At 41.4% G+C, this 24,429-nt stretch overlaps 3 protein-coding genes across 4 annotated transcripts in view; 1 reads left to right on the top strand and 2 right to left on the bottom strand.

Annotated features, from left to right (window-relative positions):
- LOC118420442 overlaps nucleotides 1-1,561 on the bottom strand; it is a 7,422-nt gene extending 5,861 nt beyond the window's left edge. Inside the window, exon 1 of the mRNA XM_035827239.1 lies at nucleotides 736-1,561. Within this exon, the coding sequence (XP_035683132.1) occupies nucleotides 736-995 (260 nt within the window). The 5' untranslated portion in view covers nucleotides 996-1,561. The remainder of the gene's footprint in view (nucleotides 1-735) is intronic.
- An 877-nt stretch (nucleotides 1,562-2,438) lies between these two features.
- LOC118420502 (iron-sulfur protein NUBPL-like) lies at nucleotides 2,439-22,565 on the bottom strand. Of its 2 annotated transcripts, none has more exons than XM_035827334.1 (11): nucleotides 9,040-9,508; nucleotides 8,179-8,329; nucleotides 8,016-8,050; nucleotides 7,595-7,685; nucleotides 7,307-7,346; nucleotides 6,325-6,415; nucleotides 5,639-5,732; nucleotides 5,080-5,165; nucleotides 4,052-4,172; nucleotides 3,306-3,388; nucleotides 2,439-2,782 (listed from the first exon to the last, which is right to left on the bottom strand). In XM_035827334.1, the coding sequence occupies exons 1-11, from the start codon at nucleotides 9,148-9,150 to the stop codon at nucleotides 2,699-2,701; spliced, it is 987 nt and encodes a 328-aa protein (XP_035683227.1). In that variant the 5' UTR covers nucleotides 9,151-9,508; the 3' UTR covers nucleotides 2,439-2,698. The 2 variants fall into 2 exon arrangements, with proteins under 2 accessions (XP_035683227.1, XP_035683228.1); XM_035827335.1 differs by lacking the exon at nucleotides 9,040-9,508 and adding an exon at nucleotides 22,429-22,565 and having other exon boundaries at nucleotides 2,441-2,782.
- Nucleotides 22,447-24,429, top strand: part of LOC118420477 (flotillin-1-like) — a 17,923-nt gene continuing 15,940 nt past the window's right edge. The window contains 2 exon segments of the mRNA XM_035827301.1: nucleotides 22,447-22,584; nucleotides 24,217-24,292. Coding sequence (XP_035683194.1) covers nucleotides 22,509-22,584; nucleotides 24,217-24,292 — 152 coding nt within the window. The 5' untranslated portion in view covers nucleotides 22,447-22,508.

Raw genomic sequence — 24,429 nt, 5'->3', positions numbered from 1 at the left:
CCCACAGTGCCGCACCGGTGCCCCAAGTGCAATGAGAGTCCACCTTTACACTAAAAACGACACGTCTTTAGAGTTGTTGTTTCTGCACACGAATGGTCTTGGCATTACATCCATGATACGTTTTTTTGCGAAATATCAAAAACCACTTTCTCTCATCTCCTAGCTCCTAAGTAAAGGCAACATATTCAACAAAATTTAACATACTTTTATCCAGGTACTTTAATTGCTACGTATACATTTCCTTGTTTTTTTTCTAATAATTTGCTATGTATCTTTGATTTGTTATCGTATCGTATTAGATAGCTATTTATGTCACGATATTTCCTTGTCGTTAACCATTTAAGTGTTACTTATCTATGGTTTCTATCAGTGTTCCTGTTTCAATTATTTCATTCGTATTGTGTTTAGTATTTGTTAGGAGGAGGGCTTGTATAAGCCTATTTTGCCTTCTCCCTCTCTCCGGCACGGTATTTATATATGGTTCAACTTTCTGTACTTAAATAACTAAAATAAAAAAGTAAGTAGGTCAAATCTTAGCATGAAAGTTCATCTGTGTTGGTAATTGACATAATGGATAAACTAAATCTTACCTAACGAACACCAAAATTGATTGGAAGTTACTGACGGAGTCGGCTGAAAATTGGGGGTAAGTCCCAATCAATTTTGTTGCTGTTTAGGTGTTGTTTAGTTTTTCGATGATAGTAAGTAGGTCAAATTTGACCTCGTCCGACTCACCTGTAGTTTTTATAGCAACAGAAGAACGACATCATGGCGATCAGTCCCGGCCCCACACACAGAATCAGCACGATCCTCACGGTCTGAGTCGTCACCGGGAACACCGTCCCGTCGGGCGCTAGAGCACTGGACGTCGACAACACCGCCGCAAACGCCACGATGTTAACCAGGAGGAGGACGGTAGAGACCCGGCCGTCCTGCTGGGAACGTCTGCTGTCTCCAGTTACCAGCGGCCATAGACAGGCAGCAAGGCAACCCATAGTTGTAACGCGATGGAGTCACATAAACAGTTCCAACTGCCAGCAGTTGAGGAAATGTCTCAGATCACAAACAACTGTACATGTATTAAACGGCCGAAGCGCGTAAACATAGGACCAACCAAACCTCCGTTAACTCTCCGTTAAACAAAAGCTCGCAACGGTCCTTGAAAGTCATAAGATGGAGTCACATAAACTATTCCAACTGAATGTCTCAGGTCACAAATATGAACATGTAACTGTACATGTAACGGTCGGAGCGCGTATACATCGGACCAACCGAACCTCCCCGTTGGACAAAAGCTCGTAACGGTCCTTTGACGTTGACGACGGCTTTGAACTTGGAGCAACTTAAAACTACCACAAATTCCCTCAAGCCGTTGGAGCACTAGGCGGTGCTTACAACTTTCTGTGAGCTTATCACTCAAAGACGGAGCTTGGTAATACCTTAAGTAAAACGTAGCGTCACAGCCAAGTGTTGCCACGACAATCTGACAAACATGCCTACCGTCAAAACGCACCTTTTCATTGTAACGCTTTACAGGGGACCGTAAAGCAACATATTAACTACAACCATGGGATTGGACGATAAAAAAATACGTTTACAGTTCTAAATTGATACAAATCGTACAACAACGTTTTAACAAGAGTAGCAAGTCGGACACAAGTAGTCAAGCTAGATCTTCAGTTCGCATCAGTACCAACACCAAGTGAACAGCCCCCTAACAAAGTTAAATCTTTAAGTGATTACCCCCGACCCATAACAAATCATCGTCTCACAAAGCTGTGCATAGTAACCGCATTGCCCCGCAACTGGATTAGTCTAACACTGTTTGTACTGTGTGTGAGCATTTACATTGGATTGTAGCCAACTGCTTGTTTGGCAAATTGAATAACTACCAGTGCTACCATGTGCTCTTTGTCACTTACTGTAGTAGACCAAACATTTTTGACAATTATTATTTACAGGTAAGTTTGACATATTTTGGTATTGTTACCTGTGAGGTCGTTCTTTGTGTCTAAATGTAGGGTACTCAAAGCTTGAAAATAATGAAGACCATTATAAACATTAAGAATTTTTTTTGCTTGTAAGCCTTTCATTGTCATATGCTAATTAATTATACACTGGGGTTAACGACCGTTTAACAACGACAGTATTATGCAAGACCAAAACTCTTGTCTGTTTATTTATTTCGGCATCTTAAAATTACACTCTCAATGCACTTGTAATTGCATCAAGCTTGCGTCACTGTGTGGTTCGAAAGATACTCAACGAATTTCAGAGATAAAGAACAAATTTTCTTACTTTCTCTGTATTTTGTTGTCTTTTAAGTCATACTTTTATGTATTATGCAATATCTAAATTATAAAAAAAAAATAACAAAACAGTGACAGTGAACAGTGAACGAACCCCACAATAACGCAAGCTTGACGCAAGTGCAGTAAGAGTACGGGTAGTCCCTTTAATTTTAATAGATTTCCAATAGAGCACTTTAATACAAAACAAATAAAGAAACAGGAAATTCATACTAACATGGGATTGCTATTATATGTACAATGTAATTATATTCCCACAAATGATAATAGATCATCATAATGATAATAGATAATTTCAATTAAGCATCTTTTCTAAAATGTATGTATGGCAAGACATATTATGTCCATATCACAGATGGGATTTCTAAATAATATACAAGTATAGAGTTTCATTGTCCTCTTTCTGGAAGGGGGTCCTCATATGATGGTAGCCTTGCTACAACTTCTTTTGCTAGTGCTCTGTAAGCTTGTGCCTGAAAAGGAAAAAAACACACACATTTGCATCAGATACAGAGTTTTAAGAAACATATGCACAACACCTATTCCTTCTTAATTGTGTGGAGGCTGTCTAACACACAACCTACTTTAAACATTCTGCTTTTCATAAAGCTCAGCAAAAAAAGTCTAAAATTGAAATCAAACCTGCAGCTTCCAAAAAGCCGAAAGGGGCCACAAACCTACAACACTTACTCTTTACCCAAAGAGCTTTCTACAACTAAAAATATCATGACCATAGCATGTCAAGAACATGTCAAAGCCAGAAGTTCTGCTGCAGTACCAAAGCAAGCCACTTGGAAAATCTAATGATTTAAAAGTGTCATCAAGACCTACCCACAAACCAAATTTCAATACAATCCATCCGATCCACAAACATGCATACATACATACAAAAGTTGACAAAAACATAACGTTATTGGCGAAGGTAATAACTTAGTTAAGAGAGAAAAATGAGGTTTGAGTGTTCACAAATAACAATGAGGTCTGCAGCTAGCTGACCTGAGGACTGTCTGGTTGGGACACTGTGACAGGCTGCCCACTGTCTGATGTTTCTCTGATACTGATGTGGAGGGGTATGTCACCTGCAACAGCAATCAAAAAGGGTTATCTACATGTATATACATATAACCGGTGCAATGGCCGAGTGGGTAGAGTCTCTGCCTAATGCATTCAGTAGTTCGTGAGTTCGATATTGATCCCTGGCCGAGTCATATCAAAGACTTTTAAAAATGGTACATGCTGCTTTCTCTGCTTAGCACTCTGCACCAATGAGGAAGCGTATGGGAGTTAAACACACATCACTACCAGCAGACTAGTCCCCTGCTGTAGTGGTTTGCACAAATGTGTGGCCCAAGGGCTACAGAAATGGAGATGGGCACCACTCCTACGCATCTGTTACAGATGTATGGGCAACTTTAACTTAACTTAATACACAATCATATATATATGTCTTTATTGGAAAATTATTACAAGTTAAACAGACAGAGAGTTCAATGACAAATGCATGCCCCTGTGTAGTTGCTGTAGTTCAATCAAACTTCACAAGGTGGTGCTCCTGCCTGATTGCCAACCAGGGTTACACATACAGGCATTTAAAGATCAATTCATCATCATCATCGGTTACTGCATTCTGCATCTATAGTCTTTTGGAAAGATCAATTGTAGATATACAAAGGGTTTAAGATACACATTTCTACATCTTGTAGAACTTCTTGTAACTAACTTTTAAAAAAGAAAAAAGTCACCTATAACTTGTAGTTCCATATCTTCAGCTACTTTCTTGGCCCCGTCCTGACCAAATATGTGAGTCTGGTGTCCACATTTTGGACACTGAAATACACTCATGTTCTGTACAAGACCAAGGACCTGTAGCAAAGTATCAAACAGAGACAAGTAGCAATGTCAGAAGTTCTTTGGATATTTGACATGATACCAGCTCATATCATTATTTCTGATCAGCTTTATTTCAGGCACTTGGCCCATATCAACAGACAACAAAAATAATAGTACATGTATATTTTTATGAATAAATTTTTCAAGATATGAAAATATTTTTGGTATGTCAAGAAGAAGGAAGAAAATGTATAAAATGTAAAACGCATTTTATTTGTTTCCATAAATACGAGCAGTATCATCTAGTTCCCAGAGGATGTCATCCATATAATCAAATCAACATGGCCTTACCTTGAGTTCATAAATGTAACAATGTAACAATGTCACTGCTTTAATCAATCAACTGGGCTGGCAGTCCTTGCAATACAGAAGGAAGAACGCCAGACTCATTACCATGTACAAAATCATCCATAACAACATCTCTGTCCCACATGCATCCAAACTGGTCCTGGCGACTCGATGCTCCTGCCGCACCAACCACGCTTTCAAGCTGCAGGCCATCGCGAGCAAATCCAACTTCTATAGGCTCTCGTTCTTCCCTCGTACCATCCAGGAGTGGAATGAACTTGAGCCTGGTGTGGCGGAGGCGGGGTCTCTCTCCCAGTTCAAAACTGAACTGGGGAGGGCCCTGCTGCATTGAGTCGCCCCTACACGTCTTTGTATATATGTAAATAACACTAACCCACCGCACTCACTTGTCTTGTCACTTGCACCCATCAGTTGTTTATGTCCTTTTGTGTTTTGCCTTTATTTTCCCTGTGTTTTAAGGCACTATCACCCGTAACTAACAAAACATGCGCACTGCTATTAATCCCTGTCAAGGGGGCTGAGCAGTACAAAAGAAGAAGAACAATGATTGACAATGATGACTTGTACTTACCGGAACATTGACTTTTCTAAACATTTCTGCTCCTTTTCTGGCATCTAGTAGGGCAATGTCTTGGGGAGTAGACACTATCACAGCACCTGGAAATTTAACAAAAAGAAAATTCAGAAAAAAATAGAATATCAACTTTCAGTAAAAGGCAGGCTTATGTCAGTGTATGTGAAAGTACAGGTGCTGGAGAATTTTTTTTTTTCAAATTCAGATACTTTTAACAATTGCTTCAGCTCTTAGCCTGGGTACAATTTGGATAGTAGTTCACTTCAATGTTTATCATACACTATATAATTGTCCAAATTTTGTACGTGGGTGCTGATTGGTCCCTTGTACAAACAGGCATTGTAACACCTGAAACGCCGTCTGTCCGCTTATGGGAGGAGGGTCTCTTGTCATCGAACAAGGGCTCTAGAACCCATTTCTTAATTCGCTCAGTAACTGACATCAAAAGATTTGAATATACAGTTTGCAGGTAGCAGAAGCAAACATAGGAGTGAACTACTACTCAAAGGGTACCCAGGCTATTTAGCTCCGGTATAAAACATGTAAATTTATGCACCATCGATGGGGATGTTCTGTGACATGGACAGCTGAGTGTCCCCTGTTCCAGGTGGCATGTCAACAACCAGGTAATCCAGAGGACCCCATGACACCTGTAAAGAAAAAGCACAGTTGGTCATTTCAGATTTCAATTCCTCATTAAACTTTTGATTACATTATTACCATTTGTGTAGAGGTCTAGGACAAGCTCAATGCCACCAAAGTTATAGTTGGTTTTATGTTATAGCTGGCTTAAACGCCACCACTATGTACTAGCCATCGCTGCCAAATTGTGTTTGTGAATGAACTATCGCATCCGAGTCGCTCCCTAATTCGCAATCCATGTTGATGAACTAACATGGTGGCAGCGGTGGGATCACACCAACATGAAACCAACTATAACATAGGTGGTGCAATATGAGTGATCGCTGTTTATGTTTACATCTGGGGTATTCTATGACAGGTGATTAACAGGAATTCAGAAGATTACATTACTAGTTAATAAATAGATTAGCAGATTACTATGTAAATTACTCTTTTGTCTTCCACCTGTTTTGTCTTCTTTCTTCTTAGTGCGTCACTGTGACATCATTGTGATCGCTCGTATGCCATGGGCACAATTTCATAATGCAGTCCATACATACTATATTACATAATTCGTCTTTCAAAGATTAACTAAAACATTTCCTGAATGTTCCACCTGACCTGTCTGAGAAGTTTCTGTACAGCAGACATGACCATCAGCCCTCTCCATACCAGGGGGGACTTCTCATCCACCAGGAATCCCATGGACATGCTGGAAATGTTACAAGTTTGTGCAGTAGTAACAGTAAAGTAGAGAGTCTCCTGGCTCCCAGGATTTGAACCTGCGCTGAACCTTGGCTGCCAGCTCACAAATCCAACATTGCTAACCACTATGCCAAAAGGGTCAGACCTGTTTGGCATGGTCAGTTTGAAAGCGCTTGAACCCCACCGTTACACTACTCCCCCTTTTCTTTTTAAGATTCTTCAACCAATCTCGGAGCTCAATCTATCCCTGTGTGGCACATCTCTAGCCTGTTACTCGCAGGGTCGGTGTTGGAACCAATGTTAGAAGCGAGTAGAAACAGTGTCCTTGCTCACAGGATTTGAACCTGTGCCGAACCCAAGCCGCCAGCTCACAAACCCAACATTGCTAACAACTATGCCAAAAGGGTCAGCCCGTTTGACAAGGTCAGTTTGCAGCGCTTGAAACCCACTGTTACACTACTCCCCCCCCCCCCCTTTTCTTTTAGAGATTTGTCAACGAATCTCAAGAGTTTGATATCCCTGTGTGGCACATCTGTGTGGCATAGCCTGTTACTTGCAGGGTCAGTGTTGGGACCAATGTAAGAAGCGAGTCTCCTTGCTCACATGATTTGAACCCACGCCAAACCCAGGCTGCCAGCTCACAAACCCAGCGCCAATAACCACAATGCCAAAAGGGTCAGACCGATTTTGGCATGGTCAGTTTGGCAGTGCTTGACCCCCACTGTTTTGGGGATAGGTAAATCGTACAAGATATGGGTTCATATCTTTTTTAGGCCATATTTTCAAATGTGTATAGAAATTGATGCATAATTCCTTCCTTTACGATTCCCACTAGGAAAATAAAATCTAAATATTTCAACATGAGAACAGTTGATAAGGTTACTAAGTTCAGACTTACCATGATATCCCAAAGTTGACAAGTGGTTTCATCAAATTTTCTGAAGAGAATAAGAAAAGATTTCAATAGCATGTTACACGTATATAAATTTTATATTCTAATATTACGTTAGGTATGGTATTAATGTTACAGTCACCTCCTTGGCAATGAAGAAAAGACAACAGTCAAAATGTAACAATTCATATTTTTGATATTAATTGAAATCCAATATTGAAAAGGCAAGTGTCAGACATACATAAGCAATACTTTAGCAATGATAAGTGTGAGACATCTGAGGAGGAAGCTCACGTTTATTAAGCTCTGGCTCCCCGGCTAGGTTCATCATACGAGGAATGGAGGGTCCATAGACATCAGCATCTAATAACCCTACAGATTTACCCTGCAAACCACAGTACATATAACACTGATGATTCATAATCATACATTATATGTTAAAATGTTGGTGAAAATTCAATAAAATAATCATAATACATGCAATTAGAAATCACTAGGAAAGTGTGTAGATACTAGTTCATATGTGTATACAATACGATAAGTACAAATGTACACATATTGAAATGACCAAAACTTATAATGGTTGAACATTATGAATCTTATGTTAACATTACCATTTCAATCAATATCGGAGAAGAAAATTTCTGGAGAATAGCAATCACATGTGAAATATAAATAACCAGCATGTAAATTATTATGGAAACTAGTACTTCACCTTGTCATTTGCTGCAATGGCCAAAGCTAGATTCACTGAAAAGAAAAGCAAACACTTGACTTTGATTTCCTGCTAAAACAAAATATCATTATGATATTCTACTAGACATATGTAATCAGAAATTACTGAGATACTCAATGAAAATTTTGGGTGACATCTTCACCTGCAGTTGTTGACTTGCCTACCCCACCCTTCCCAGAAGCCACCACAATGACCTGCTTGACCCCAGCGATGGGGAGTTTCTTGGGCAACCCCCGTTCCATTAACCTCTGTCTGTGGTCATCACGTCCTGATGTACTAGCTGTGGGGATACCCTGGAGGAAGTACCAACATGTTATATTATGATGATTATTATATTAGTATTACTGTACATCAGTATTATCCTCGGACCTTTTCTCCGCTGGAACAATCTTTACATTGTTAGTAAGCAAAAGGATTGAGCCAGCAGTTACAACATAGGATGGCAAACCGGCTATTTGTACTAGCACTTGGTAAGTTTTGGGCGCATAAAATTTTGGACCGTCTGTGTTTGCATGGTGAAGTTCTTCAATTTCCTTCTTCAGTCCACAGACAATAGTACAATAAAACAGTGCATGCTGTTGGCTCATAGATCATAGCATTTGTATCAATAATCGATACCAATTTTAATAATCTTATCATTGTCAACTTATGATACATGTATTTGACAAGTTGTAACGTGTTATACTATTTTAAAAAGTGTTTTTCAGCCTCCAATTGCTTCGATCTTGAAACCGGCCGACTAATTCCAAATAACTGGTAAATATTTGTTACGTTTTTTTTTAAAATTCGTAAATGCATAAACAATGAATCCAGGGCGCGACACAAAGTTGTTTCCCCATGTACACCGCATATTATAGTCGATTGAGGTTGTTTGACGTCCTTTCAAAGTCTTTGAGGTTAGCTAGCAGACGACGCAGCATGTGCATTCACATTATCATCTGTTTCAAACGATGCATTGCACGAAAAAAAATTCCATTGGGTTCTTCCTAATACCAATACATACCAATGGGTTTTCGTGGGTTGAAAAGGCTAATCCAAACCAATGCCGACGACATTTTTCTGCTTTTCTGATGAAAGAAGAACCGACTGTCCATTTTCTCATGATCGCCGCCATTTTGGTTTTGTAACTCTCGCGATATTTGACGAGGTTATGCGAGAGTATCTGGACGCGCTAGATACCGATCCAGGGGGGTCAGTTTTATTCCAAAATATCCCCTTTTCTTTGATTCATAAATCAATAAAGAATGTTTCAAGTTTCCTTTTAGTAAAAAATATGAATAATTTATCTATATAAACATAACTTCCACAAATGAGAAAGTTGGTTATGCTTGGATTTCTAGTATTTTAAAAATCAAAATCTACCGATGAATGTGAGCCCCCCGTAGAGGCGTTCATCCTATCGGTCGCCATTAGTTGTTTGCGCTTGTAGAGTTGTAGGTGGGGTTTGGGGCTGAAACTTTGTCACAACAACCATGCCGTTTTTCGAGACCTGTGGGCCCAACGAGGCCATGGTGGTGTCGGGTGAGTACTCAAGGTTGTAGAGTGGTGAAAAAGTGTGTAAAAGTTGTCCGCGTTGGTAGAGAAAGTGTAGGAACTAAAAGCATCTGGTCACTATCTGTGTTGATAGCAAGGATGGGGAGGGGAGGGGGGCGGAACTTATGTTGTGTATTTTCTTGTTCCCAGCGGAAGTGAACCTGATATTATGTGGCATATAGATTGGTCTTGACCTAGCTACTGGGAACCACTACTCTAAGAACCAACCCCTGTACTGGGGAAGTACTCTACTACACTCAGATCAAGGACCGAATCTATCTAGTGGTAGGATTCAGGCTTGTATATTTCTCTCACGCACACCATAAACCAAGGCCAAAACATGAGGGTTCACGTTTACATTCCTTTTATTCTGACGCTTGTACGGTGGTTACAAATAGTCTCACATAAGAGAATGCACAGTACACATCAATGCAAGAATCACATCACAATACAAAACAAAGCACCTCAATAGTAAATAGTTTCTAAGTATCCCAGGGACCCCCCAAAACCTCAATTTGGATTGTCTAACCGCACATCATTAAGAACCGCCAAGGGCTCACAGCAAAACACTAAGTGCTCACCACAATTTGTCGCCCGAGGTACAAGTCATGTCGTCGCGCCGCTCAAAGACCCGTCGGAAGCCCGAGAAACCCGACCGCCGACCGGCCGCCCTTCAAGGAGGTCGAGATCGGTTGTTCGCAGTCGAAGTCCGAATACCAAAAGCCAAAGATACCCGGGTTTCTTGGGTATATAAAGAGAAACTTTCCATCAGAGAGAGATTTTACATAATGCCAAACGGAAACAGCGATTGGTTAGAAGAGCGGCGCCCACGTGGCTTGTTGACAGGTTGACGTCACAGAGACGCGCTACTACCCTAACAGTGTGCGGCAGTCACAGGGAAGATACAATAGTCAATGACGGGGAAGGGCTCTAATAAGGGGTGATTCAGCATTAAGGGTATAGGGCTCTAGTTATCCTCACTACACCATCCCCCCCTACGGCGATGATGCGTCCCTGCATCATAAAAGGTAACACCAGCAATAGAAGGAATGCAGTAGATAATATAACAATAAGTACAATTAGTATAAAAATATAAGTATATGTTGTACAAAGCAACGGGGTAGTCAAACAGAGTGAACAGTACGTAAAGTGGGCGGCCCCCACTGTATGTCATGTGACCAGTAGCTAAGTACAGAAATCAATACAGGTAGCAACACAAGTACATAATCTGCGAACCTCAGTAGAATACAGAACATTGTCGGATAGTTGAAAGATAAACGCAGTGAGCGGTCCCCACTGGTTGTACAACTGTCGAGTTAATGAGGTTAAGAAAAAAAACAACTTAACTAGAACAAATAGGAGCTTATTAACTAAACAGGGAACAGAAAGTCCACAGGTGCCTAGTTTACTACGTTGGAACAGAAAATAGGAGCTTATTATCTAAACAGTGAACAAAAAGTCCACAGGGAACTAGTTACCTACGTTGGAACAGACTACAGAAATGCCTCCCTAGCGGAGACCAAGGTTAAAGCCAGGAGGCGAATGACCTTGACCTACATATTTACAATGTGGGTGACAGATGTTGGAAACCACAAACATTTTGAAAGAAAAACGTTACCGAAACCATAGTGACGGTCGTTAAAAGGAGAAAAAAGTTTGTTTGGCTTTTTAAGCGCATTTCAGGGTATCCAGAAGGAGATCGAAAACGATGTGAATAGTTGTTCGGAATACAGCAGTTTGGAGAGATCAAGAAAGAATTTGGAGTGTCGTTAACAACTTTTCTTCATAGCCGAAAAGGAAAATAGAGACCAATGGCACATCAGAACATAAAAAGAGACATAGAACATGAATACATGGTACATAAAACATACAAAAATGCATTGAGTGTTGTGACCAGGACCACAGGTTGTGCAATGGGAAGTCGGCGATGGTTTAAACCGACCTGAGACTCAGGCACACGGGACTGGGACACCAGAAAGTCACCAGGGAAGAGCGAGCACGGAGGAAGGCGAACTCAGCAATCTATCACTGACTCTGTGTGAGAACTCTGACCTTAAATCCTACCTCTTCTTTGAAACGCCATAAAGATGCGAAAAGGAGGCCGGACTGACCAAACAGAAAAGGTATCTACATATTTACAACATAAGAAATGTTTCACTTTTGACAACACTTTGATAACAAGAACAATAATAAAAGAAAGGGGTCGAGCCACTCAGACCCATAAAAACTTAAACAAGGCAGTGTTCAACTTGACCCTTGAAGCGCGACTTCACAGGGAACCGCTGAACCACTAACCACCTAAAAAGTGACTTATACAGAGCGGGGGGGACACCCCTCTGCCTGTCACCCGGGAACTAAAAATGCTCTTAGTTTAACAACCTAATAACCTTGCTGGGACCGCCCTGGTAAACCGGCTTCGCGCACTCGAAACAGGGGAAGGCCTTTATGGGAAAGGAGGAGCCAAGAATCATCGAACTGCAGAAACCTCTGTCACTCACAAACCGTAACCGTCTACTCAGATCGTTCGTTAGCACAAGGGAGGTCAAGACTGGACCCGTGCGCACGGGGGGTCAAGACCTGACACGTGCCTGTAGTCCACGAGGGTTTGGCGTTCACCATAGGCAGGAAACACACACAACAGGCAGGTGGTGGACGTCCGTTGGATATGTTGACTGGAAGCGGCGAGTTAGATGTCACGGTGGCGCACACGCAGGTAGATGACGTCAGGTGGGCCGTGGCGTTGTCGCTGTCAGGTACGGATGATAAAGCACAGTCTCACACACGCAGATGACAGAGTCTCTGTAGGAACGTCAGGATCGACGGGAGACTCAAGACTGGCACTAGCCGATGACGGCGTGGCGGAGCGAAGATGGTGACGCTCCCAGCTTTGACGAGACGTGGCGACAGCATGATGTACGCGATGACAAAGTGACGGCACACGGAGTTGGAGAGACCGTTGGCGGTACAGGTGTGATGACGGCGTAGCGGAGGTTGGTATACGCACCTGTCGTCGCTGACACAGCCTGGTGACGTATGGCGTGGTGGAGTGACGTGGTGTGGTCGGCGTCGCAGTCGCAGTTCATGTGGCTTCCTCACGTCTGGATTGACGGAGGGTGACAATGTGATGCGGTACACTGGCGACGGTGTGGGTAGCCGGACGGGAAGACACACCTGTTGGTGGGCGTGGTGCAGACTCGGAGCTGAGTGTCCGGAAGACGTGACGTGATGACAAGAATCGCCGACTATACTGTCCGAATCGAACGTGTGCTGGAGTAGGACGGCCATAAGAAAGTGAGTGACGTTGGTAACGCATCGGGTAGGCCCAGTGCTAACCCGGCGACCCCCGTTTGGGGCGGAGGGGCTCTAGTAAACCACAAGGTGAGCAGAATTAGACCCTCCTTCCATATTTTAACCCGGCGTGGAAGCAGTGACGCCACAGGCCCCCCAGACCTGCAATGTATTTGCTTTGCCCAGCCTCGACAAAGAACCCATATTTAAAGGGGCGTGGGTTTGTGACGCCCAAGGCTTCTACTCTAACATTTCATCATACATCCAAAATCTAAACTAGAAACAACAACACATCAAATCAATTACAAAAGTATGGCACGATGCAAGGGAGGGGTAGGGTACGGACTACACCGTAAGTCACGATTGATGACCACCAAGCCAACCCAGAACCGGAGGCCAGCACAACACGGCGACAGAAGAGATGCCCAGCCGGTGTTTACCTGAAGAAAAATAAGCATTGCACGGGGTAGCGGCCACAGTCACAACAACAATACAGGCATATAAACATAACCAATACTCATACAAAAATAAAACACAACAGCTACAATAGAACAGTGTCTTTGGCTAAGAGTTCATAGTGAATGTCCAAGGAATTCTCGCAGATGCACGGGAGACTGACGTTGAAGGTATTCACCATGAAGACGACGCGGTGTGGCGGCATAATAGAGTCCGACGCCGCCACAAAACGGGAGATACAGCACTTGCTAACTTGGATGGTGTTTTCGTGTACCGCCGACGGTAAGGGTGACACTTTGGCAAAGTCCGACGTGACACACTTACTGACGACAGGTCAGCATCACTGTGAGACCAATTGTCCGAACGCGTAAGTCAGGAACACGCAAGCCGGCAGAAACGCGAGACGTGACAGACGTGGACGACAGTCGTCTCCGTAGAAGGGCGCACCGACGCAGGAACTGATGGCGTCAAACCGGGATCAGGAAACAGGAATTCAGGATACGACGACATCACGGCAGGATCAGGAACAACCGGGTGCTCAGGATCTGATGACATCACGACTGGACAGGGACCACCGGCGTGCCAGGAGACGACGGCGTGACGTCGGGCCAGGAAAGGATGGTAACTCAGGGCTGGCTGACGTCACCGGGTTGCCAGGGATAGGTGTTGCCGCCGCTGACTCGGTGTCTTCTGTCGGCACCCCGGTCACTGGGGACGGGTGCCTGCGGCGTTTGGCTTGTACCTGTACGACAGGGAGAGATGGGAGAGCGGGAACTTGTCCCGGGTTATGGTTGTCCCCGGTAGGGGTTGAACTGCGTCCACGTTCCGTGCCGGGTTGCGTCGCCCGGGTGGTGTAGAGTCGGAATCCAAACCTGTGAATTTAATGTTTTTTAGGTCCTAAAAATACTATGTATGGCGGTTTGTGCGGTCTGTTGCTTATTCTGAACCAAAGTAAAAATTTGGGGAATACCAGCAGGGGTGGTCCAGGCTGTTGCTAGGCAACCCAGACGACCGGACGGGTCAAGGTGATGGGACGGCGTACAGGGCACGTAGAGTTCGCGTGCCGTTGCCATAGGAACGCGGAATGACATCGGATTGAATATCGCAAGGCGAGCGGGGGGTGGAGAAAGTATCTTCATCACTGTGAACAAAGAGGGTGTGTCCCGAACACGTGGCGAGCTCAGGGAACCAAGGTCGAAATAACAGACACACTGTACAACTAATCGTCCAGAGACGGCCGTGGCCGGAACCAGTTAATCGGAAAGTCAAGGTTGCCATCTTCTAATTTCTTACGCATTCTTGCGTGGTGGGAAATGTGCAGACGGGCACGAAAAAGAAACACGCAGTTTTGAAAATAAAAAAGAGACTGTCTATTGTGGGGTGCTCTCACCACCTCCGAATACTGAGAAATGGCCAAAGATTTTAAAAGAGACTTATTTTAGGAAGACACACACTAACAGATTCATTAGCAGGGACTCGCACTACCCGAATGTGCTGACATTTTATCCAGAAAGACTAGAGTAGCATGACTTAACCAAAAACACCGTGCAGAATAAAAAGGAAACAACGAAACAACACAACTAGACAGTCTTAAACATGACGAGAAATGATTAAAAATTGACAATTCACTCTAACAACTAACACAGGGGTTTAAAAAGACGCCCCACAGAGACATGGAATTCCACAGAACTTTCCAGAAGGTGTTGGAAAGATGAAATTACAGATCAATGGCCATGAACCGGATGGCAGGGGTCATAGATCAGAAGAGTGGGCAGATGAGACGATCACTAAGAAACAAAGAACAGATTGACTCTATTCCAGAGGGCGATATCTTGGAAACGTGTGAAACAGGGCATACTCAGTGACGCCGCCTAGGGATTAGCAAACTGTGAGAACGTGAACGGATAGATCCGAGCAGGTGTCCAACATTAACACGTCAATTTGTCATACATGAGTTAGCGCGAAAACACAGCAAAACAATTTTCCAAAATTCAAACTACGTTGGCAAACGGGGCAGTGTAACAGGCCGATATAAATTTGTTAACACAAAAATAAACTAGAAAATCAAACCACAAACACCTAACTTACAGTACGAAAATCCTATCGAGCCAAGAACACAACACGTTGTACCAAGACAGAGCGAAGAGTCAATTTGGGAACAACCTTTGAGAAGAATAAAACTTTTGAGAAATTTGCAGCCCTAGCTTACTGGGGTGCACTACAAAGTCAGCGAAAGAGCCACACAAACCCGAAAATAGAAAGTCCTAGACGGTCACAATACTCGGAAAACAAAGATGCACATGAGCCATAACTTAAGCACACGAGCGAAACTAAAGAGACGAATTTTGACAGCCAACAAAAGCACGGGATTAGGATCACAGTTACAGCGATGGAACAGAAAATATTAAGTTGAGTGCGGGACAGTGTGGGTCCACCTTCTCCAAAACTCAGGTTCAAACCACAACAGTCAAAAGAAGAAAGTAGGTCCCGGCCCACGAGAGGAAACGGGGAGCGAATTTTCTAGATCTCACAAACTTGGGTACGAAACGGGCAAAATTACAACAGAAACAAGCAAAGGCTCTCTTTTGAAACAAAACGTGCGAGAAAAAGTAGGGTCATTACTCATAAGTAACTGAACTTAGGGAGGTTCTCATAATCAGGTCAACGTTCTCAACACTGGGCACCGGAAAACACAACTTTTGAACGGTCAAAATCACTGGAAATCAAACATACGCAAAAACTCGAGAAACACAACACTAAAATATTTCGAAACGCTCATAAAGAAACAGCTAAATAACCCAGGAAGAAGTTGACCGACGAGGATAACTGAAAATGCAAGATTTTCTCAATCTAAGGAACCACCCAGAAGAAACAGAACACACAGGAACAAACAAGAACCCCAAGGAAACCCAAGAAAGGAATCAATATATCCTATACTAAAAACCAAACTATAATATAACAACATTGCTAGAGCATACAGAGTTTAGCGAGATATACGGAGAAGGTAAACGGACACGCTGTCAACAATCAACTACCGTGTAACACACAAAAACTAAGGATTCGGCTTAGTCTACACCGAACACATAAACCTTTCCCCTGCACAAAGGACGACAAAAACAGGCGGGACTGGCATACAGTTTAAAAAATAACAACAAGAATAGGCAGCAGTAGTATACTTAAAAGAAAAACCCACGGCAGAACATGACAGAACTAGGACGCACACAACCCACTAAAAGTAAAACAAGGGCTAGGAGGCAGTTACAACGGATCGAACTGGACGATTAATATTCCTTACTGTGGCAAAAATAAATTTAAGAACACGACAAGGCAAGATTTAAGAAATGGAACGGGGAAAATACGAGATTGAGTAGAAATAAAAAACCAAACTTCTAACAGAACACAAGTTAAGTGTCGACTTGAGAAGGTGGTTAACGACTTGGTCAAAATCGAAGAAAAACTTAAATTCACACACAACTAAATTGTCTAACGTTAACGAGTAGACGTTTATAAAGGGGGAAATCAAGAAGGACAAGGAACCAGGAGTAAGGTCCGATGACCCGGAGATGATTTTTCCCAAGACCCGGGTAGCAGGGCGGGGCCCCGTCGATTGGAGTTGGCCGGCAGGAGGGGCCGAACTCAGGTGGCGACAGGCTGACATTGGCCACTCGGTGAACAATGAGAAAATACGAAATCACCGTTCGAATTAGGAGCGACATCGTTATGAGGTCCTTAACTACGTTAGAAATCATTTGTGGAAAGCGGCAAGATACTTTTGAAACAAACAAGGACGAAAATGCGAATTTGGGAGGAAGAGGACAAGCCGGACTCACACAGGCACTTTAGTCATGGTTAGAATCGATGGGTCGTAATTTAGAAAAACTGAGGAAACTAGAGTTTACCGACGGATAAATCGTTAGGGCGAGAACCGAAACGAGAGATAAAATAATAAAGGACAACGCTACGAGCTCCCGACAGAGAAAAGACTTAAATTGGGCTAGCGATGGCCACCAAAAGATGGAACGATCAGGGGGGCGGGACGGGCGGGCGGGTCGGGCCCTGGCAACCTAGGGTAACCGGCGGCGGAGGACGTAACAAGCCCCCGACGGGAGAACTACAACAATACACTACCTAAAAACCACCGTACAAGTCGGATAAGAACAAAGGAATGGGGTTCAATAAACGGTGTAGGGAACCATTTGTGGCATATAGATTGGTCTTGACCTAGCTACTGGGAACCACTACTCTAAGAACCAACCCCTGTACTGGGGAAGTACTCTACTACACTCAGATCAAGGACCGAATCTATCTAGTGGTAGGATTCAGGCTTGTATATTTCTCTCACGCACACCATAAACCAAGGCCAAAACATGAGGGTTCACGTTTACATTCCTTTTATTCTGACGCTTGTACGGTGGTTACAAATAGTCTCACATAAGAGAATGCACAGTACACATCAATGCAAGAATCACATCACAATACAAAACAAAGCACCTCAATAGTAAATAGTTTCTAAGTATCCCAGGGACCCCCCAAAACCTCAATTTGGATTGTCTAACCGCACATCATTAAGAACCGCCAAGGGCTCACAGCAAAACACTAAGTGCTCACCACAATTTGTCGCCCGAGGTACAAGTCATGTCGTCGCGCCGCTCAAAGACCCGTCGGAAGCCCGAGAAACCCGACCGCCGACCGGCCGCCCTTCAAGGAGGTCGAGATCGGTTGTTCGCAGTCGAAGTCCGAATACCAAAAGCCAAAGATACCCGGGTTTCTTGGGTATATAAAGAGAAACTTTCCATCAGAGAGAGATTTTACATAATGCCAAACGGAAACAGCGATTGGTTAGAAGAGCGGCGCCCACGTGGCTTGTTGACAGGTTGACGTCACAGAGACGCGCTACTACCCTAACAGTGTGCGGCAGTCACAGGGAAGATACAATAGTCAATGACGGGGAAGGGCTCTAATAAGGGGTGATTCAGCATTAAGGGTATAGGGCTCTAGTTATCCTCACTACACCTATAGCAGCTTTGAGACTTTTAGAGACCAGTTATATTTTTGGCAACGTTGATAAACAACGAAAGCGCAATGAATGAGTCGCATGTATACACATCGTATCCACAAATATAGCGTGACAAAACAATTATGATTTGACGAATTTATGTGGGGGTAGGATTTGTGGACGTGTGGTTTTCCACATACCGGTAAATTTGGCATCTTATACTTCTCTTGGTTATGTGTTTTAACTGCATCTTATAATATATATCAATAAGATGTTTTCATATTTGTCTACTATGCCTGATATTTCTCCAGAATAAATCTATATCAGGTATATGTTGATGTTTATTTTAAAGACACACATAGTCATGTGTGTTGGTACTAGTAGATTTCCATTACAAGTTGCATGTTTACATTACCTCAGGGCAAATCAGGGCAAGCCAGAGAAATCAGGATATCAATACGACTTCGAGGAAATCAAGCATTTTGCCTAGTATATATATATATACCAAACATATTTATGATAAATCTCTCAATCTCAATCTGAGATTATGTATTTATGATGAATGCATTTTCTGAGTCTAGTATCAAATTCTTTAAATTTAAAGGATAGTTTTACAGTTCATAATTATTGTACCTAACGTTAGAACAAAACTGGTAGGAAGCTGAATACGCATTTATATGTAATGTACATATATTGAAACAAATTGGGTGATGCATAACCTAGTAAGGGCCTTTAGTTCGGCCCCTAGCAGAAACAGATCAGGAAATAGGAAACAGCATGTTTCCCTTTAGGACTCAAGGCAAGATTAGAGATTAGGAGCAGTATATTTCCCTTCAGACTAAAGCTATAATAATTCAATTTATCTTTGTCCTAATGTTGTAAGGTCTTGGTGGTACTGTAATAGGAAAAGATAAGACCTTGACCACTGTTGTGTTGAGAGGAGCGAATCGGTAAAAATCCAGACTCCTACTATTGACTGTATCTCCGCGACTCAACCTCTACTTGGGGAATACTACAATTCTACACTAGTACTAGTATATAATGACAAATGGTGCACTGTAATGTGATGCTGTACTGTCCATAGATATCAAAACAATTTTGTCTACCAATACCATGCTAGTCTAGAAATTTTCATGAAAATATGAGCTCCATAAGCTCCGTATTAGGGCCATGAATACGTACTAATGTAGCATTCTTCTATTCTTCATGTTTATGTGAGTCCAGCTCTATGAATAATGCCTTACCGATAGTGCGTGACCCAATTTACTGGAGTGGATCTACGTACTGTATTTCCCATTGGCTTTGGGATGGAAAGAAAACCAGAAGCAGAAAATTTTTATGGCTACACTTGGTTGCTTGCAAATATTGCAGATTTCTTATCTTGATAGTATTTCCTGCCCAGCACGCTGTTCTCTATATTATTCATAACTGTTGATGACGACCTACTGAAATGAAATTATTTCTGTAGGTTATTATTTCAGTCATAAACCTGGATTCTATTAAACCCACATATGCATTTCTACTGTAATGACTGAAAGAAACCTTGATTTGTTTTTATTGTCTTAGATCTAAGTAACAGAAACGCCTTTTACTAGGATTTTTTATTTTGAGGGTTTTGGTCTGCTTTATTTGCACTACTAGTACTAACTTACTAGTACTAGATCTAAGTTAATAAGCGTGAACATCGTATTCTAGTAAAAAGACTACATGGCGAGGGAAAATGACTTTCATGTATTACATAGGACACAATGATTAATGACATGACGTGGTTTTGGGGAAAGGGGAGGTATTTTGTAATATCTGAACAGATATTCACAGTTTGGAAGTATATAAATGTATAATGTTGTTTTTTTGTTCCTGGATCTCTCTTATACTTTTTTTAAAGCCATTCTCATATGTACACACATATACCCGAATGTTACAATTTTCCACCCCAACATCTGCTTGGATATGTGTCATGAATTTTTACATCCCATGTTATATGCTGGTATGGGAAACTATAGAATTTACCAAAAGGTGGAATTGTTGATTGTTGTAAGTCGTGCGGTTGAAACTGCATATGTAAAATTCCTGCAGCTTGATAGTTTGTGTCGTACGTGTCGTACTGATGTTTTCCTTTGTTGTGATCAATGATGTGTTGCAAACCAGCTCTAAGTTTAACTCTATAATTTTCTTGGATTTGTTAACTAGGCAAGACACTTAACCTACAAGGTGCTGTGAAGAAAACATAGGGTCAAATTGCTGCCACATTCATATTTGTGATAAACATTTCCACAATTGTTGTAAAGTTTATTATACAAAAAGAAGTATTTCATGAATTTGCCTTCTAGGCCTGTTTGTTTTGGTTTGTTGATTTCTGCAGAAAGTAACGTTAACCCTGTCCCTTTGACTACCCCTGATGCCTGTCAAATATGTCCCTGGTATTTTTCCACACCTCTATGCCTGTGTTAGTTTGTACAATGGTAGTGAGTCATAGTCATGTTTTTATTTGCTCTACAGGTCATTCAGGTAAGGACAACGGGTCTTAGCGCATTTAAGTCTTGTGGTGATGATTTACAAGTAATAATTTTCCCTAAGATATTTTATTCATAACTTACAACAAGGTAAAAGTGATTTTCTACGTTTACCTTTCTGTCCTTCAGATAAAATTCTCACTGGATAAATATTTGCATCCATAGAAATGCCAATATGCACACATTATTAGTACGATTCATACAATTAACACTTGTATTGAGGTTTGATATGTGAACCTTCTTAGATAACAAAATGACTTTTAACTAAATTTAAGTAAGTGTAAATGTATAAAGTCCCAAAATTAAATGTGCATCCTGCTTGCATACATTTGGATTGCCAAATACATTTTAGATTTGGATTTATTGAAATTGCAATGCAATTTTATGGGGACATGTTTTGTAACTGTAGATTATCAAACTGGTTTGCATGTCACATGATGTGTTAAAAATATGACAATTGGAGTCCAGCGACAACGAGCATAAATGCCATGGGTTGGGGTTTTGTGCGCGTGAAAAATTTGCGCGTGAAAACTTGCGCGTGAAAAATCTGCGCGTGAAAATATGCAAATTAGCTGATTCCCAAGGGATTCAAAAAGTTTTTGCAGTTTTATACATGAAAGCTCAAACAAGATGGCACAAAATGGAATCAAGTATCATATTGTTGCATTCTAGAGTACAAAATCTCGATCTGAGTGCTTTTCAAGTGATTTTTAAATGTTAACTTTTCACGCGCAAAAAAGTTCTAAATTTGCGCGTGAAACAATCTGCTTCAAAAAAGATAAAATTAAGCTTCTAGAATGGAGAAAAGCCTCAAATTGTTACATTTTACAATATAAAACATCATATGTGTAATCTTTCCATGTATTTCTGTCCAATTTACTTGATTTTGAAATGTTCAAAATATGCAAATTAACCTATTCCCAAGGGATCTAAAAATCAGTTTTTTTCAAACCAAAAATTCAGGTAACAGATGGGAAATTATATCATAGGTTCGCATTTTTATGCCTTAGAATTCCTTGCTGCACATTTTTGGACATATTTCAGGAACTTTATTTTTTCACGCGCAGATTTTTCACGCGCACGCGCAAATTCTTCACGCGCAGAAAACCCGTTCCCAATGCCATAATGGTACTCTGAAATAGTGATCAGATAATTGTATTGTGCAAAGCTTGTTTGCATAACCAATGGTCACAATATGATTATGACGTCAATTTGACATTATACATGATTCAATGCACATACAAATTTTAAACATGGTTTTCATTGTTATCATAAATTATTAGTAAGGATACAGCATGACATACACTCACTAAGGATAAAATTATGATAAACTGAACATTGGCAAATATAGGTGAAAAAATGCTGTAATTATGATAAGTGTAAATTACTTCAGATGTTGACATTAATTATAGATCCTGTTCATGTACCTCAATTTCCTCAAACAAATACAACACTGCATTATTATTTGGCTGTAGATATAATAATAGATAAACAAATATCAGAAAATGGTGCGAGGGTGACATGGAAATTATACACGCACGTCCCAGACTAGCCATCTAGGCTGTAGCGTCCCCGCATACATAATGGTATTACCCCAATGACGTACCCTATCCCCTGTGATTTGGGCCCATCTCTGTATGCTGACATCAGTACATTAAGCCTGCCTGCCTCAGTATTGCTGCCAAAATGTCAGAAACCAATGGAGAAGAAGACTCCTATTTCTTCCAAGTCTGTGGACCGAATGAGGCTCTAGTAGTGTCAGGTAAGAGCGTGTTGTCACGTCCTGGAAATTTCCGTATTTTTGGATATTTCTGGTTGTGCTTATAGTTAGATAGGTCATGGTGTTTTGCAGCCATAACAGGCCATACTTAAACTGAGAGCTACGTGATTTGAAATCCATCAGCCACGCCTTTATTTTGTTGCAAGCAATTTAGGCCAGCAGTTCACATTAGCATGCCTCCTGCAGTATAATTTGGTTTGCATATCCGGAATCTACGTTAAGCAGTAAATAAGTGTTGTCATGCCATATTGATCGTTTGGCAGTCTGTTTGGAGGTGTGTCATTACGTGATGTTCAGTACACTGTGTCCGATGTTTACAGTCAAATTTTCCTTCCAAGTTTGGAGACATTTCAGTCTTACAACACACTGTACAATGTATGGTAACCCTAATGATATTGAAAACATCTACTCGGATGAACTGTTATGGTAAAAATCTTTGTTATTTTTAAGGTTGGACGACTCCATATTTGCTAAGAGGAAGGACAAGTTGTGTCAATGTGTTGTTTGTATGCCTTATACATTTTACTCAAAAGACGACACTACAGGAAAAACAAGCCATTGAAAATTTGACAATCTCATGTTAAAATGACCATCAACATTTTAAGCAGGTACCCTTAAGATGATGATGGTAAGCTTGTGTAATCTCATTCTGGTTTTCAATTTGCGTTGTATAATTGATGAGGCTGTGACGCAGGCTAGGGCAATTTCTCCATGGAGGGACCATTATAGGTCTTGGCAATGGTTCACTAGAAGGACATTATGTGCAGCACAGCATTTCTCATACCTGTAATGTGTGTAGCCTGTAGGTACATGTGCATGTTGTTGTTTCAGTACTGACAGTAGGATACTTGGTAAGGTATTAATAAACAAAAAACATTAAAGTTTTATTATAAGTATAGTTGTAATTCTGAAAGCCTTAGTTTAAAGGTTAGTAGTATTTGTGTTTTAAGGATAGGGAAAACATACTGTTTTTGCTAGTGTCTTCTTCTGTCTTTGTCTTCTTCTTCTGTCATGAACCAATCAGAGTTTAGAACTGACGTGAACCAATCAGGGATTATAACTGCCAATGACATTAGCATATTAGCTGTATAGAAAATATAGCAAAACCTGTATTGGTAATTCATTTTTCTACTCACAGAATACTGTATATAGGGCGAGACTTATGGTATAGTATTATGTGTAAGTAGCTAAATGACATAAGGCTACAGTGAAAACATTTCAGTAAAATATTGCTTTCTAGTTTGTTATTAGTTCTTATAAATTATAGATTATGATCATATGTTATGAAGTATAGTTGTATTTTGCAAAAGGAAGGATATCATTCTGGATAGATATAAAAGGAAGACAGATTTAGTACTCTGATATTCAAGAAAGGAAAGTATTTGTCATTTTGATAAGGGGGTGTGTCCATAGCCAGGACCTTAACAAAAGGGGTGTGGTCAGCACTTGCTTCCTCATATTTGCAGTGTGTGGCACTTCCAGCACAGTTAAGTCGACTCGAAGGACGAACAACAGCTAACTTCTGTAATGTATATGTGGTAATCATTATAGAGTGCCAAAAATTACAACTATCTGACATTGCTGACTGATTGTTGTTGTTGTTGTTTACCCCAGGATGTTGCCACGCCCGTCCCCTCATGGTGGCTGGAGGCCGAGTGTTTGTCATCCCATGCATCCAGCAGCTGCAGAGGTAAGGCTAGGTGTATTCACACAATCGCTCTTGTTGGATCTAAACTTTACAAACTATATGAATGAATATAAAATGTTTGTAACGGCAGGGTTAGACAAGTTTTCTAAAATTCAAAATTTACTTGCCCAAAACAATTT

Source organism: Branchiostoma floridae, chromosome 8, assembly GCF_000003815.2.
Source record: "Branchiostoma floridae strain S238N-H82 chromosome 8, Bfl_VNyyK, whole genome shotgun sequence".
NCBI lineage: Eukaryota > Metazoa > Chordata > Leptocardii > Amphioxiformes > Branchiostomatidae > Branchiostoma > Branchiostoma floridae.
This window is presented reverse-complemented; position numbering and strand designations above follow the sequence as displayed.